Source organism: Triticum urartu, chromosome 5 (assembly GCF_003073215.2).
Source record: "Triticum urartu cultivar G1812 chromosome 5, Tu2.1, whole genome shotgun sequence".
Lineage (NCBI taxonomy): Eukaryota > Viridiplantae > Streptophyta > Magnoliopsida > Poales > Poaceae > Triticum > Triticum urartu.
In genome coordinates this window covers 480,385,297-480,400,179 of record NC_053026.1, presented here as the reverse complement: position 1 = coordinate 480,400,179, position 14,883 = coordinate 480,385,297, and the positions used below count along the sequence as shown (strand labels likewise).

General features: G+C 46.7%; 1 protein-coding gene across 2 annotated transcripts; it reads left to right on the top strand.

Annotated features, from left to right (window-relative positions):
- The first annotated feature begins 6,405 nt into the window (after window positions 1-6,405).
- On the top strand, window positions 6,406-14,641 carry LOC125509973. 2 transcript variants are annotated; one of them, XM_048675048.1, is made up of 3 exons: window positions 6,406-6,960; window positions 10,666-11,544; window positions 14,228-14,641. In XM_048675048.1, the coding sequence occupies exons 1-2, from the start codon at window positions 6,585-6,587 to the stop codon at window positions 11,109-11,111; spliced, it is 822 nt and encodes a 273-aa protein (XP_048531005.1). In that variant the 5' UTR covers window positions 6,406-6,584; the 3' UTR covers window positions 11,112-11,544; window positions 14,228-14,641. The 2 variants fall into 2 exon arrangements, with proteins under 2 accessions (XP_048531005.1, XP_048531006.1); XM_048675049.1 differs by lacking the exons at window positions 10,666-11,544; window positions 14,228-14,641 and adding an exon at window positions 8,465-9,500 and having other exon boundaries at window positions 6,409-6,960.
- Window positions 14,642-14,883: the final 242 nt, after the last annotated feature.

The window sequence follows — 14,883 nt, the reverse complement described above, 5'->3', positions numbered from 1 at the left end:
ACTGATGTTATTACCTCTATGGATGTATTGCTCCAAACCAGCCTCGTTTTGTTTCTAAGTTGATTGAGCCCACGTCTGCCACATGGATTAGAGCACGGGTTGAGGAGGTATTTTATTCTCATGGATGTTTTGGTCATAATGAGTATATCACAGTGTACAAGAAATATTAGCGATTGTTGGGTGTGAAATTTTTAAGAAGTATAGCGTATAAAATGATGATAGCAACCAAATTGCGAAGAGAAGTCTGGCTAAAAAGGAATGCCAGATTGTCTAATTTGTGGGACAGGAGGAAGCATCTTGGAAATCTTTATGAAAAACACAAGTATCCAACAAGATTAGAATGTTTTTATGAAGATCGGCCAAGCATTCTTTACCCGCGGAAGATGTGCGCTGTCATTGTGACATGCCAACGAAGAGTACATGTGGGGCTATGTGGTATGACTAGTGGTGACACTCCTAAAATAGAATGTTTGATGTCGGGGGGGGGGGGGGGGGGGGGGGGGGGGGGGGTTGTTTGCTCGCTGGCTCGCCGTCGCCGCCGTCACGCCGCCTTGGGCTTGGCCAGTGGAGACAGTTGAACGGCGCGGTGTAGTGTGTCTTTTTTCTTTCTTTTTTTGAGGAAACAGTGCAGTGTGTCAGTGTTGATTTTTTTTCTTTTTGATAAGACAAGTTTTTTTAGGGGTTTTTGATGAGAAAAGATTTTTTTTGTGTGCTAATTTTGATGAGAAAAGATTTTTTTTTTCAGACATTTTGACGACACGAGTGTGTCAGTGTTGGTGGTACAAGAGATTGGACAGAGTGGGCTGGAGGTGTAAAGGTACCCGTGTTGGGTCTTCAAGGCAAAACTGCGGCCCGTTTACTACGCCGTAACTCTCGCTTGGTCCGGCACACTAATCATGCGTGGGTGCTGCCGAAAATAAGCTTCTAGTATCTCTTTTGTCTATAAAAAATCTTTAAAAAGTTTTGTGGCATTTGGATTTATTTGGTACTGATATTCTGAAAAACAAAAAATTGATAAAAAACAGCAGCTAACACTGGACACTAAGTTAATAGATTAGTTTCAAAAAAGATATATAATTGCTTGTAAATACATGTAAAACATTCAAGATTGATAATATAATAGCATGAAATAATTAAAAAAATTATAGATACCTTGCAGACGTATCACTCACAAGTAGCATTGCTCAGTCGTCGAGCGACCACGACGATGCATGGAGGGCCCTAGCACGCTTCGTCCCCTGATGCGCTGCTACGCGAGGAGGGAAGAGGTGTCGTCGCGTGGAGAGGTTAATGACCAGAATGCCAATTTGGTCGTCTGTTTCCAATCCTGTGAATGGGAACCTACGTGAACTAGAGTTGGCCCAGATAGGTTTGCGGAGAGAGCAACTAATAGAGGGGTAGCCCTTGCGGGAGCCCTTCAGCCGCTACGTGCCGCGTTCTGGACGCTTTCTTGAGGTTTTATTTGTTTTATTTTTCTGTACGCACTTTCGAGTTTTAGATGAGCTTTTTCAGTTTTTCTGGCTTTTTGGTTTTTGCCTGATCCACCCTACGTTTTAAACAAATTAAAATGCACGAAAAAACATATTTTTTTTATTCTGCGAGATGTACATATTTGCTTCTCGTAAAGACATATGTTTGCTTTCACAAGAGGCAAAACTGTGCCTCTTAAAAAGGAAAAAAAAACTTGTTGTTTTCCCTTCCGTGAGAGGCACAAATTCGCTTCTCATGGAGGCACAAGTTTGCTTCCACAAGAGCTAAAACTGTGCTTCTCGAAAAAGAAAAGAAAAACATATTTTTTTCCTTTTGTGAGAGGCAAATATTTGCTTTTCGTGAATGCACACGTTTTCTTTGCGAGGCGGAGTTGTGCCTCTCGGAGAAGGAAAAATGTGTTTTTTTTTCTTTCGCGAAAAGCACAGATTTGGTTTTCGTGAAGGCACATGTTTGCTTTGCAAGGCACACCTCTTGAAGAAGGAAAAAAACGTGCCACAGATATGCTTCTCGAGATGCACAAAATATGTTTTTTCCACAAAAGTCAGATTTGCTTCTCGTGGAGGAACAACTTTTGCGTCCCCGAGCTGTGCCTCTCAGGAATGAAAAAAACACGTTTTTTCACGAGATGTGTGCCTCTCAGAAAAAGAAAAAAAAGTGGGGAAAATTTGTGACTCCGACTTCTTTTTTTTGGTATTTTCCTACTCTTTCTTGAGAAAAACCACCGAAACCTATTAATACAATATCTAGTTTCGAAGAACTCGAAGCGAGAAATTCAACAATAAAAATGGTTCACGATTTGGACACGTGGTTTAAGAGATAAAACATTTAGAATAAACGCATTTACGAAAAAGAAAAAATTCCGAGATTGCGACAAGTGGCGCACATACAGCGCACCACTTAATTAGGGATTTCGGTGAGGCCCATTTGGCACGTGCAGTGAAATTGGCGTGTGTGCATTGTGATCGCCATCCTCTATAACACTAAGCTCCCTAATTTTAAAGAGCATGCATTCAATTGAGGTCTCTAATTAAAATTTGGTCATCCAATTTTGACCGAGTCAACAATTTCTCAAAGCTCTTTCTTTCAATTCTTTTATACTATATACTATGCTTCCAAATTTTTTAGGCCTCACAATTAATTAAGATCTTCAATTTAGATAACTTTTTAAAACTTTGATCAAGTTCTTCAATTAACGTCAAAGTTTGAAAAGTCAAGAAAAATTCAACTTTGACCAATTTTCAAAGAAAAATATATCGAGATCCATAATATTAAACAAAAGGAATATGGAATTTCATTTCATGATGAATCTAATCATACTGATTTGATATATTTATTTACAAATTTGAACAAACTTAACAGGTTTGACATTCCAAAAAAGTAATACACCATTTTAAAAAAGGACAATGATATTTGACACACGTGTGCCAGATTGCTAAAAGTGCCACACCACTCTTCTCCCTTCGATCCCACCTGCCAGATTTCCGTGTTTTTTCAGGTTTGTAGTTTAAAATAGGCAAAAAGAAAGGCATTGAAGGGGAACCGAACCCAAACCCTCCCACACGAAATTAAGCTGCAACATCCAGTTGTGCTAGCCCACTTAACTGATTACATACAGCTTACATACTAATTGTATCTTCCTGTGACGAGAATAAACAAAACAAGCAGTGATTAGTAACTGAAAATCCAAACCGGCAGCCTCATTTCTACGGGTTTTGGAACAATGCCCCCCCCCCTCCGGTCATTGTTACCATGGTGTTTGTACGTAAGTACTCAAATCTGCGGTGAGTAAATTATCACATTATTTAGGCAGAAGTTATCGCATGTTCATAAAAAAATCACCTGGGCAAATTTACTATGGTGTTTCGTACCGAAGTTACCTTGCGGTGTGTAAATCATCATGCTAGATACATAGAAGGTATTGTGTCTACGTTTTCAACAATTTTTTCAACCCCAGATTAGAAAGTTATCATGATGTTCATACACAAGTTATCAGATCTGCATGAGTAAACTATCATACTATTTATACAAAGGTTATCAGGGATATGTTTTTATCAACTTTTTCCTAGGTCAAAAATTACCGTGGTGTTTGTATGAATATTATCACGATCGTGGTCTGTATATTACTGTGTTATTTATACACAATTTATCGTTGTATGTTTCAACATCTTTTTCTCCGAGTCAAAAGTTAACACAGTGTTTGTACATAACTTATCAAGTTTGCGGTGCGTGAATTACCGTTATATTTACATATAATTAACGGGGATTATTTTCTCAATAATTGTTCACCTAGTCAAACTTTTTCCTTATTTGGTCAATGTTACCGAGGTACTTACATCCAGGTTATCAAATACGCAGTTTGTATATTACCATGTTATTTACAGTTTATCTAGGGTATGTTTTTGAACAACTCTTTCCCCTGATCAAAGTTACCGAGGTGTGTATGTAAGTTATTATTAGGTCTACGGTTCATATATTATCATGCTACTTACACTGAAGTTACCGGAGGTATGTTTTAACAAACTTGTTTCTCCGGAGACGAAAAGTTACCGCGGTGTTTGTACATAAGTCATCACGTTTGTTGTCTGCACATTACCATGCTATTTGCACTGAAATTACCAGAGGGTATGTTTTTCAACAACTTCTTTCTTCGGGGTTAAAAAGTTATCGTGGTGTTTGTACATAAATTATCACTTCAGTTGTGTGCATATTACCATGCTATTTGCACAGAAGTTAATGGGATGTATGTTTTCCAACAACTTTTCTCCCGAATCAAAAAAGTTACAGTGATATTTATACGTGGGTTATCAACTCTATTGTGGATGTATTACCACGTTATTTACACAAACGTTATCGGGGGTATGTTTTAAACAAAAAAAATTCTAGCTCAAACTATCACTATGTTTGTATGTAAGTTATCAGGTTTTCGTGTATATATTACCGTGTTATTAACACGAGATTTACTGAGATAAATAGTTCAGAGAAAAAAATGCTTTAGAACTAGCAATATCCTAAACAATGTGCAACAAAAGAGATGGAAGTTCAAAATAAAATGTCGCTGCGTTCTTGTTCTCTGTCGGCAGTAGCAAAAAAATCCATAATCTAAAACAAATGTAGGCCTACATGGAACATCAAGACGTGCCGGAGTGTCCCAGCTTGAGTGCCTGCTTCATGGGAGATAGGTTCAAATGAGGTTTAGAAGAATGTTGAGATTCTGATGCAAGAAAAAAAAGCAGTTCTAAGCGGGGTAGTAGCTTTTTTGCATCAACGGTGAAGTGCATAAGTAGGCAATGTCCAAAATTCACATGAGAGAGAGAGAAAGAGAGATGGTGATGGATATAGAGCAGCAGCCTGCCTCGGTTGACGAGGACGTTCACATCAACGTGCGTCTGTCAGCGGCACTTGAACTTTTATCCCGATTTTCCTTCTGAAACTGCAACCTACTATACAAGCCAGCAGTGCTATTCTTCTCTGCCGATGAGGGGCAGACCCTGGTTGATGTCTCCCAGTTGACATGTCCAAAAAACAATCCAGTAGCAGGTGTGTGTAGTGTTGGAACGAACCACCTGATGGACCGGAGTGAATGCAGATCGAGCGACCAAATTTAGTTGGTGTGACCTACAACTAGGCTGCCAAACTAGTAGTACACGTATGTGCGTGTTGTGATATGAAAACATCCTCCCGGAGATTGAGACAGGTCGAGCTCAAACATGTCAACCGAGAAGAAGCATGTTTCAGTTCATAGGATGAGCTCAACCCTCTCTCAATTAACATGTTAAACACAGGGGAAAATTCAGGGCGACGATGCAGAGGCCGAGCTCCCTGAGGTTGGGAAGGTGGCGGAGCACGGGATGGCGACTATGTTCGGGAGCGTCCAGGTGCCGAGGAAGAAGTGGGTGAGGCGCATAGCAGAAGAGCATGACCGTCAGTGCACGTTGGAGAACAAGAGAGGGCGGCGATGGGAGTCCTCGACGGAGAAGCACTTGGGCAGGCTGCGTTGGTGAAGAGTGGAGGCTGTGCACGCCTGCGCAGTCGCCGGAGTTGAGGAACCGGGTGGAACGGGGCTGGAAGCTCTGCCGACGGCGTCAGCCCCTGGGCATCCACTTCCTAGGAGCAAGCGATGCTGGTGCGGGGGTCGGCGAAGCCTGGGAAGGGCGGCGCGAGGCAGGCGGTGGTGGTGTGCGGTGGTGTGACGATGGTGGCCGATAGAGAGCCGGCGGCGCACGTGAGGTAGTGCGGCGGCGGCGCGAGGTATGTGAGGTAAGGTCGGGAGGTTGAGGAAGGGCCACGCTTTTCTCAGGTGCGGGGACGACCCCGTCCTGCGGGACGAGGATGCGAACGAGCTTCACCGGACGAAGAAAAGAAGTGCCGATGCGGATCGAACGCTGAAGGAACCGTGTGGCAGTTTTGCAATTGGGCACATGGTTACCAAATACATATTTCATTTAAAAAAATAGAGTGAGTATTTTTTTTAAAAACCCAACAACGCCAACGACGCAACAAAGCTCGCCCAACCCTTCTCGTACTGGATGATAGACCAGTTAGTTTGTACTTCCTCTGTCTCGCGCTCTTTTATATTGTGAGATGAGATGGAGGGAGTAGATTGGACGGATAACGCTAAGAAGGCCTGTAGGTCACCCAGTTTTACTGTCCTAATAAAAATGAATAGAGTAACACCGGTTGACTAAAAAGATCAGAAGGTTTGCTGGTCGTGCAGGCATTTCCTATGGATGCTTCGCGGTACTTATGCTATCAGTGTCACGCCGAACCCCGCGTGCTTACGCTTACGACTTACGAGAATGAAATGCGGTTATGCGACAAGAAAGGATCCTTCGACGGAGTTGGTTCGACTAGGCCGCCGGGCGCTGACGGAAGAGGAAACTAATTAACAAACAGAGCCGGTGAGACCGGCCAGGTCGTTTCATTCACTATGTTGGTCCGTTCCTCTCATTTCCATTAGAGCTAGTACTAGTATATAGGAGCACCCTCGTCCAGTCCGGCGACCGCCCCACCGGCGCGCGCGCATACTCACGCGGGCAGCACACACCGCGCTCCCGGCCGCGAGATCGACCGAATCGACCAACAAGTGCGCGCGCATGGAAAACTTGAAACCCAACGCATTTGTCGAGGCCCTCAAAGTCGTCGGCAAGGCGTTCGTCGTCTGGAGCAGTAACTGGAGACGCCTGCTCCCCGTCATCGTCGGGGTGTTTCTGCTCGACCTGGCTCTGACGGTCGTGTGGGTGAATCTAGCAAGCCTGCACCTCAATCTTGATTCCATGGGGCTCTTCTTCGAAATGGCCGACAACTCGACCACCATGGCCGCGGGAGCCGTGGTTGTGACTCATGTGGACGAGGGGACGGAGGTCTCGTCCTCGCGCCAACTCATCGAAATCGTAGGGGAAATCTTCTTCGGGTTATCAACAACCGTGGCCCTCCTTTCCTTCTCATGTACATGTAACTGCGATCTTTCAGGTATTTTTATCTATTTTATCCCTTTTAGGTTCATGCATTTTTTTTAGGATTTGGGTAAAATATCTTCTTTGGTGCATTTCGACATTTGTGTGTTCACAACCTTACTGGGTTTCGTTCGCTGCAAAAAAAAAAAAAATAGCCTTCAAATCAGATGACGTCAATCATTTAAAAGTAGGTTTTGCCATGGTACCTAACCGAAGACGCTTCGCTCGGCCTCCGTGCCGCTCCGCTCGGGTAGCGATGAAACCTTAGCTAGACGGACGTCTTCACCACTGGTGGAGAGGAGGCAACTCGGGAAGTTGTGTCACGTGTGGTCATCAAGGATAGAGCGGGATGCGCGGGTGTTCCACCTCCCCCTCGGTCATTATCTTAAGGTCCTCGCCCTCGTACCTTTCAAGCGCCAACCTGTCGAGTATGATCCATAGGGGCATTTGATCGCGGGGGTCTGTTGCTGGTTGGGGTGCTGGATGGGTGACTAAATCCAAGGGAAATCTTTGGTTAGCGTTGCCAGCAACAATCTTGACGACTCCTGGGGTGTCGTCTCCCTCCTTGTAGGCGCCATCGAGGTACCTACCCCTCCCTCATCTGGGCGGCGAGCTCGGCATGCTTATAACAAATGGATGAAAGCCTTTATCTATTATGGAGTGGACAACAACATGCGTTGTAACCTTTTTGGAGGCCTCGTTTTGGGAGAGAGGGGTCTACGAATCAAGGTGGTGTGGTTGATGGACACTTGGTGGCGGTGTTGCCATCAAGGTCTCTTGCATGTCGTCATGTTTTCGGCTCAATTGCAACTCCTTTTGGTCGTTCATGCTCGGTTTGTATGGTCTTGCTCGTCGGCGGGCCAGTGCCGTAAAATCTAGGCGAGGAGGGGATAGCCTCCCCCACCCCCAGTTGTAGCAACATGGCTACGGTGGTATGAACATGGTGTCGATCTATGCACACTCGAATATCTCTCGTAGGAGTGGATGTGGCAACTCATATCCATTGTGCCTTCTTCTTCGAGGTCCTCATCCTTAGCAACTATTTCTCTTCGTGGGTGGCGAGCTCGGCATAGTGGGGTGGTCAGGCTACGAATCTCCCATGGTGGTCCGGGATCGGTACCCATCCCGACTCTAGGGTGAACAAAGGTGAGCGGCAGGGGTCCCCTTCAGATGTGGAACAGGCTGGTACAACATCGATTCACCTCTCGCGGAGCAAATATGGGTGTGTTTCACCCTGCTGGTTGTGTATTAACCTCAAGATCTTGCTTTTGCTTACACTCTAGAGATTCGTTCATGATGGAGGGCATCATCAACATCAAGTTGTACCCTCTCTTATTTTCACTTTTCCCACTTGCTTGTTGTTCATAGTGCTTATAAGTTCTTCCATCAACTCATTGTACTTCTTGTTATGGGATTTATTAATTTAAAGTCAGGCTTATGCCTTTCATCTAAATATAGGTTCTGAAATTTCAGAACACCACTACTTTAATCATTATATCGGTCATCGTTGACATGTGCAGCCCCACCCCCATCTGAGGTAGCGGTCGACAAGCAGGTTGTCTCCGGCAGCTTTGGATCCTGATCTGGTGACTTTGGGATTTCTCGGACTAGGCCAGGCGAAATCCTTGCTCGGCTTGCCCATGCTGGCAGCGGCGACACCCATGGGTGTCGTTTTCCTTCTTGGAGGCGCTTCCATGGCCTTTGTCCGTGCACCTCTTCGAGTATTAGGGGAAACCCTCGATCCGGTTTTCCGGATCGGATGGTGACGACGTCATGACATCATTCCCTTTCTTGAAGGCGCTATCTTGCTAGCTCGTGGTGTCCCGGTGTTGGAATTGAAGATGTTCGACGTCTTACTGATTTGGTCTTCTCCTCTAATTTTAGGTTTGGTAGGTTTAGTTGCGCCCTTCATCCTGTTTGGGCTAAGCACCCCGTCTCTCTCTGCTCCGGACACCATGATTATGCCTTCTTGCGTTCATGTCATGTGTTGTAGCATTTATTATACCCTTTCTTCTTCCTTCTATCAATGAAATGATACGCAAGCTTTGCGTATTCGCGAAAAATTAATCATTGTATCCAAATCAAAATAGATTTTCATGTTCGTCTTTCTTTCGATGAGTACTCAAAACAAGATGATGATTTTATTAGTTTTCAAGTTTGCTTCTCCCTTATACAGTAGTTTTTATTGTATTTACTGCATTTTTACAAAAAAAATATGGTGTGCTTTCAAAGTTATGTGTGCTAGTTTTGACTGTGTACATCCTAGCTATGTAGAGGTCGGTTGTATGCTATTTGTGTTTGTATCCTTTTGATGCTTCATTTTGAATTAAAAAATCATCCTTTGTCGAAAAATGTATGTTTTTTGCCTGTTATGTTGGTTCCTAGTGTTTATTTGTAGGGACATTTACATTTTTTCCCCTAACTTTGTCCCGACCTCATCTTTACCCATAAAAAAACCAGTGATCAACTATACCCCTCTTCCATTTGGTGCCCTTATGAAAATACCCTTCCGTACCGTTTTTCGTCCGATCAAAGGCCTTTGATCGTCAGTGGGCTGTTATATGACATTTGTACCCCTCGCTGCCTATGTCACATACAAATGGGACCCACCCAAAGAAAAGAAAAAAGAAAAAAACTATCTCCCATCTCTACCAATTACACATGGGCCCCACCCCAAAGAAAATAAAAAATGAACTCGCTCTCTCTCTCTCTCCTCTTCATCTCCGGCGAGTTCTCCGACAGTCCGCCCACAGCAGTCATCCCGCCCGCCCATAGCCCTGCCTTTCCCACCTGTAGGCAGCCCGCCGAGAAGCCCCTTTCACCGAGCAGCAGCAGGGCAGCGCGGCGGCGCAAGGAGCAGCGGCAGCGGCGGCGGGCAGCACAAGCAGCAGCACGATAGCGCAACAAGCGGCAGCAGGTAGCGGCGGCCACAAGCAACAGCACGCCGGCCACCACCACAACCGGCGCCGCCATGGCCGTAGGGACCCAGTTGTTTTTTTAAATTATAGGGACTCGATTGATTTTTTATTTTATTTATTTTCTTTGGGGTGGGGCCCATGTGTAAGTGGTAGAGATGGGAGATAGTCTTTTTTCTTTTCTTTTCTTTGGGTGGGTCCTACCTGTATGTGACATCGGCAATGAGGGTTACAAATGTCCACTTAACAGCTCACTCCTTTGACCTAACAGAAACGACACGGAAGGGTATTTTTATAAGAGCACTAAAAGGAAAAGGGATATAGTTGAGCACTGTTTTTTATTAAGGGTAAAGATGAGGTCGGGACAAAAAGAAGGGGGAAAATGAAATTGTCCCTTATTTGTTTCCTACTGTGTTTTCAACTAGTTTTCACCATATTTTGGCATTACTTTGCACTTCATCTTTACACTAGTTTCGGGTGCATCTTTGCACTAGTTGATGTTACATCTTTATACAATTTTCTACTGTATTTTTACATTAGTCTCTAGGTTCTATTGCACCTTTGGGGTCTACTGGACTTCACAATAGTTATTGCTACATTTTTGCACTGCTTTCGTGCTCATCTTTACGCTAGTTTCTGTTGCATCTCTAAACTAGTTCCAGCGAATGCATGTGTCAATTTAGTATTTGTAGGTGAACGCTTATGAAATAATTTCCGCACACGGATAATGTTGCATTTTATTAATGAGAATCTGCTTGGACAATATTGCATTTTATTTATGAGAGTCTGCTTGGACAATGTTGTAGATAACAGGACTACTACTTCAGAAGGACAACACCCTTCTTTATCGTCATGGAGGGAATGGAAGAGTTTGGGCATTCTGTTGTTCACGGGGCTGGGCATGACCATCTTCATATCGGTACTTTTGGAAGTTCTTGAGCTGGACGACGACCTGTCCCTCTATCTCACCAATTTCTTCGATTTCGTATACATGCTTGCCGCTGTTGTTGCTTCAAAAGAGGGCCTCTCCGGGTTCTCTGCAGCCGAGAAGGCATGGTTAATCATTAGCGAAAAGTTCTATGAGATAACTGTGGCAGGCGCGATGTGTTTTGTCGTCCAGGGATGTCTAGAAGAGGTCTACACGAGTGCAAGATTTTTACCTGTAAAGAACGAAGTGGTGTTGGCGCTCGTTTTACATGCATATTTTTTTATTCATTTTGATGACAAGTATTTTCGGATGGAGGGAGTATAATACAAGTTTCATGAGCAAATTCGCATCGTTTATATACTCAACAGTCTGCTCCCATTTGCAGGATCGGCGGCCCCTCGGCAACGATGTCAGGGGCGTGCCTGCGGCGACGCACACGCAGCCGCTCCTTGAAGCAGAGGCAGCAAGGGCGGGCTCTGCTTCTGGCGGGAGTGACTCCAGCTCGAGTGCTGGAGGCCCGTCTCGCAGCCCAAACACGAGGACGGCACGGCCCAGGAGAAAGACCAGGCCTAACCGGAATACGATCCGCGTGAGTGGCAGTTGTTGTGACGGTTGTGGCGCTTCCCCCGTTGTTGTGCTGAACCCTCTACTGCTGCAGTGTATCGACTAGACGAAGAACAAATGCTGTTCTGAAACTTGTTATTTCGGCAACGCATGACGCCTTCAGCAACACCACTTAAAAGTTGTTCAAATTTCGGTAAGGCAACACCACTTCAGCAACATTTTTTTTGGTTATAGAGTACTACTACTATATTTTCAACAATCGTCGTGCCATAGCACGCCAATCGCGGAGGACTCACTATACCGTAAGCACAGCTCTCAGCCTCTTACTACTTGAGACAGTGTTCTAGCACTAACAGAGCTTAGAAGGTCAGGCAGTTCTACCTTCTTCAGCTCGCGCTCCGTTGTTCTCAGCCTCGAAACGACGACTTCCGAATCCTGTGCAGTCATCCTCTTCCACAGCTCGCTCCAAGTAGGGCGCATGTAGCAGTGCTCGTGAAACATGAGCCCTCTCGTCCACTCGCGGTGGCGGCAGTAGGTGGCCAGATGGTCGGCGAGGGTAAAAGGCCGCACCGAGGTCGGAAGCACCCCATTCCTGATGTCGCTTGACTGGCTCGCCGTCACCGTGCTCTCGAATGAGCCGTCACAAAGTGGGTACACCTCGACAGGGTCCTCACCGGGCCTGGCGAAGTAGACGGAGTTGCCGCTGATCGAAGGGAGATCCCTGGACAAGACGGACAAGCACCGGTCGCGGCTGATGAACAGCGCCCGGTCGCCGAGGCTGGTCACCCGCACGAGCTCCCGGCGGCGGAGGTCCACCCTGAAGATCGTGCTGGTCACGGGGCCGAAAGTGTCGCGGACAACCCTGTGCAGGACGTCGACATGCATGGCTCCCATGGACTCCATGAGGTAGTAGAGGCAGCTCTCAGGGTCACCAAGCTCCTTTGGCACCTCGGCGACCACCGCATTGGTGTGTGGATCATCAGGGACTGGATACACCTGCAGCAGCTGCCTCCCGACTCGCGTCACGCCGTAGAGCCCGCCGTCGAACGGCAGAGTGTTGGAGAGCTGGATATCGGTGTGGATGATCTTCCAGCCCTTGTCACCGGGCTGAGCGCAGATCACCAGGGGCGTGTTTAGGAACCAGATCACGACGGCAATGGAGCTGGGGCTCGCGACGCACACGGTGGCGTTCATCCAGACGAACGAGTCCATGGCCATGGTGAACGACTCCTGCTTCCTGAGCACGCAGTGGAAGAAGGTGGCGAGGTGGGGCAGCTCGACGACGACGCAGGTGAAAGGGTGGACGACGCGGATGACGGCGGCGCGGGTGTCGAGCACGATTAGGAGGCCGTCAGTGAAGCCGACGATCCGGTGCCGCCGGAGCCCCGGCAGGGGGAGCCTGCGGATCCTGCTGGTGGCAGTGTGGAAGAAGGTGATCGCGGCGTCTTCGACCGGGCGGACGCCGTTGCCGTCGCAGAGCGCGACCCAGCCGCGCGGGTGGAAGCGGCGGTCGGCCAGCGTGGCGTCCTGCGGGCTGGCCGTCGACGTGCGCCAGTGCGAGCACACGAGGCGGAACCGCATGTACTCCGTCATGTCCTCGGCCAGCAGCCGCTCGGCGATGAGGCTGGTGATGTCGGGGTGGAGCGACGTCCAGTCCGGCACCTCCGCCTTCGCCGTCGCCCGGCGCTTGCGAGGGAACGCGCCGGCATCTCCGTAGGCCATGCGCTTGCCTCCGGGTAACGGCGCCCCCATACCCTTTCTTCCCCCTGTGCGCCGCCCCTCAGTCCACACTCCGCCGGCGGCCGGAAAGGAGTAGAAAGAGAGACCTAGATCTCGCGAGAGCTGATGGATTACCTAGCCCCGGACACGGGTGCCCCATGCCGCCCTGGAAATATATAGAGCCGCTACTAGGCACCGATCCGATCGAGATGTCATCCGTCTCCGACCCCGACACGAATCCGGTGGTTCGAACTCCCAAGTTCGGAACTCAAAACGGAGAAAAAAACGAGTGGCCGGCAACCGCTCCATCCTGTCCGATTCAGCCCTGGCGCGCGTGGGAGAAGGCAGGGAGACAAGTTTTTGATGAGACAAGTTTTTTTAGGGGGGACACTAGGCGTCGGCCGGAGATCTGCCGCCTTCGCATCCGTTTGGTCAGGGCAATTCAGTGGCGCGGTTCCTTCCTCAGCATTGCAACAGACCTCTTGTTGCAGAAACATTTGCAACAGAGGTGTTGTTGCAAAGCTTTTTTTTTGTCTGAACTCTTTTGAAATATAAGTGCCGTTGCGGAAGAAATTTGCAACACAGATGATGTTGTAGAACTTTCTTTTTCTTAAATTTTTGCCAACATGGGTATTGTTGTGGAAAGACTTCTACAACACAAATGATGTTGCCGAATTTTTTTCGTCTTAACTATTTGCAACATGAGTGTTGTTTCGAAAGGACTTCTGCAACATGGGTGTTGTTGCGGAAGGACTTTTGCGTCTAGTGGTGAAGCTCCTGGCCGGTTGTGTGTCGGCTGCTCAAGCTCGTATCTGACGGCTGCGCATGCGACGAAAGCTCGTATCTGACGGTTGCGCATGCGAGACGTGGATCTGACAAATTGAGTGGCCGAGCATTATCCTCTACCACTGCAACAAATGTCGTGTTGCGGTAATTTTCTGCAACACGGGTCATGTTGCGCATTTTTTTGCAAAATATACTTAAAGTTGTAGATTTTTTTTGTAACAGAGGCATTGTTAAAAAAATTGCAATGGAGTTCATGTTGCAATTTTTATTTTTGCAATGGAGGTCATGTTACAATTTTTTGTACAACAGAGGCCTTGCTGCAGTTAATTATTTTCGTAACAGAGGTTTTGATACTATTTTTTTTGCAACAGAGATCTTATTGCAGAAAGGAGAGATTGTGGGAAGTCAGGTCCATCCCGTGAGAAGCGTGACATCCCAGCAAGACGACAAACGTGAAAGGCTCTAAGTCAAAGTCACACCCACAGTACATGGAAAGAAAAACAAACAATGGACCCATATGGGCCCACGCACCTGCACGCTCCGTGTGAACACTTCCTGCGTGGCGTGAAATCACGATGAAGCGATCGAACGGTGCAGCGCCCGGCGGATGCGCAAGCTATAATCAGCCGGCTGATTAATAACGTTTCCCTTTTTTTAGGGAGTTTTGATGAGACAAGATTTTTTTTGTGTGCTAATTTTGATGAGAAAAGATTTTTTCAGACATTTTGACGACACGAGTGTGTCAGTGTTGGTGGTACAAGAGATTGGACAGAGTGGGCTGGAGGTGTAAAGGTACCCGTGTTGGGTCTTCAAGGCAAAACTGCGGCCCGTTTACTACGCCGTAACTCTCGCTTGGTCCGGCACACTAATCGTGCGTGGGTGCTGCCGAAAATAAGCTTCTAGTATCTCTTTTGTCTATAAAAAATTTCTAAAAAGTTTCGTGCCATTTGGATTTATTTGATACTGATATTCTGAAAAACAAAAAATTGGCAAAAAACAGCAGCTAACAGTGGACACTAAGTTAATA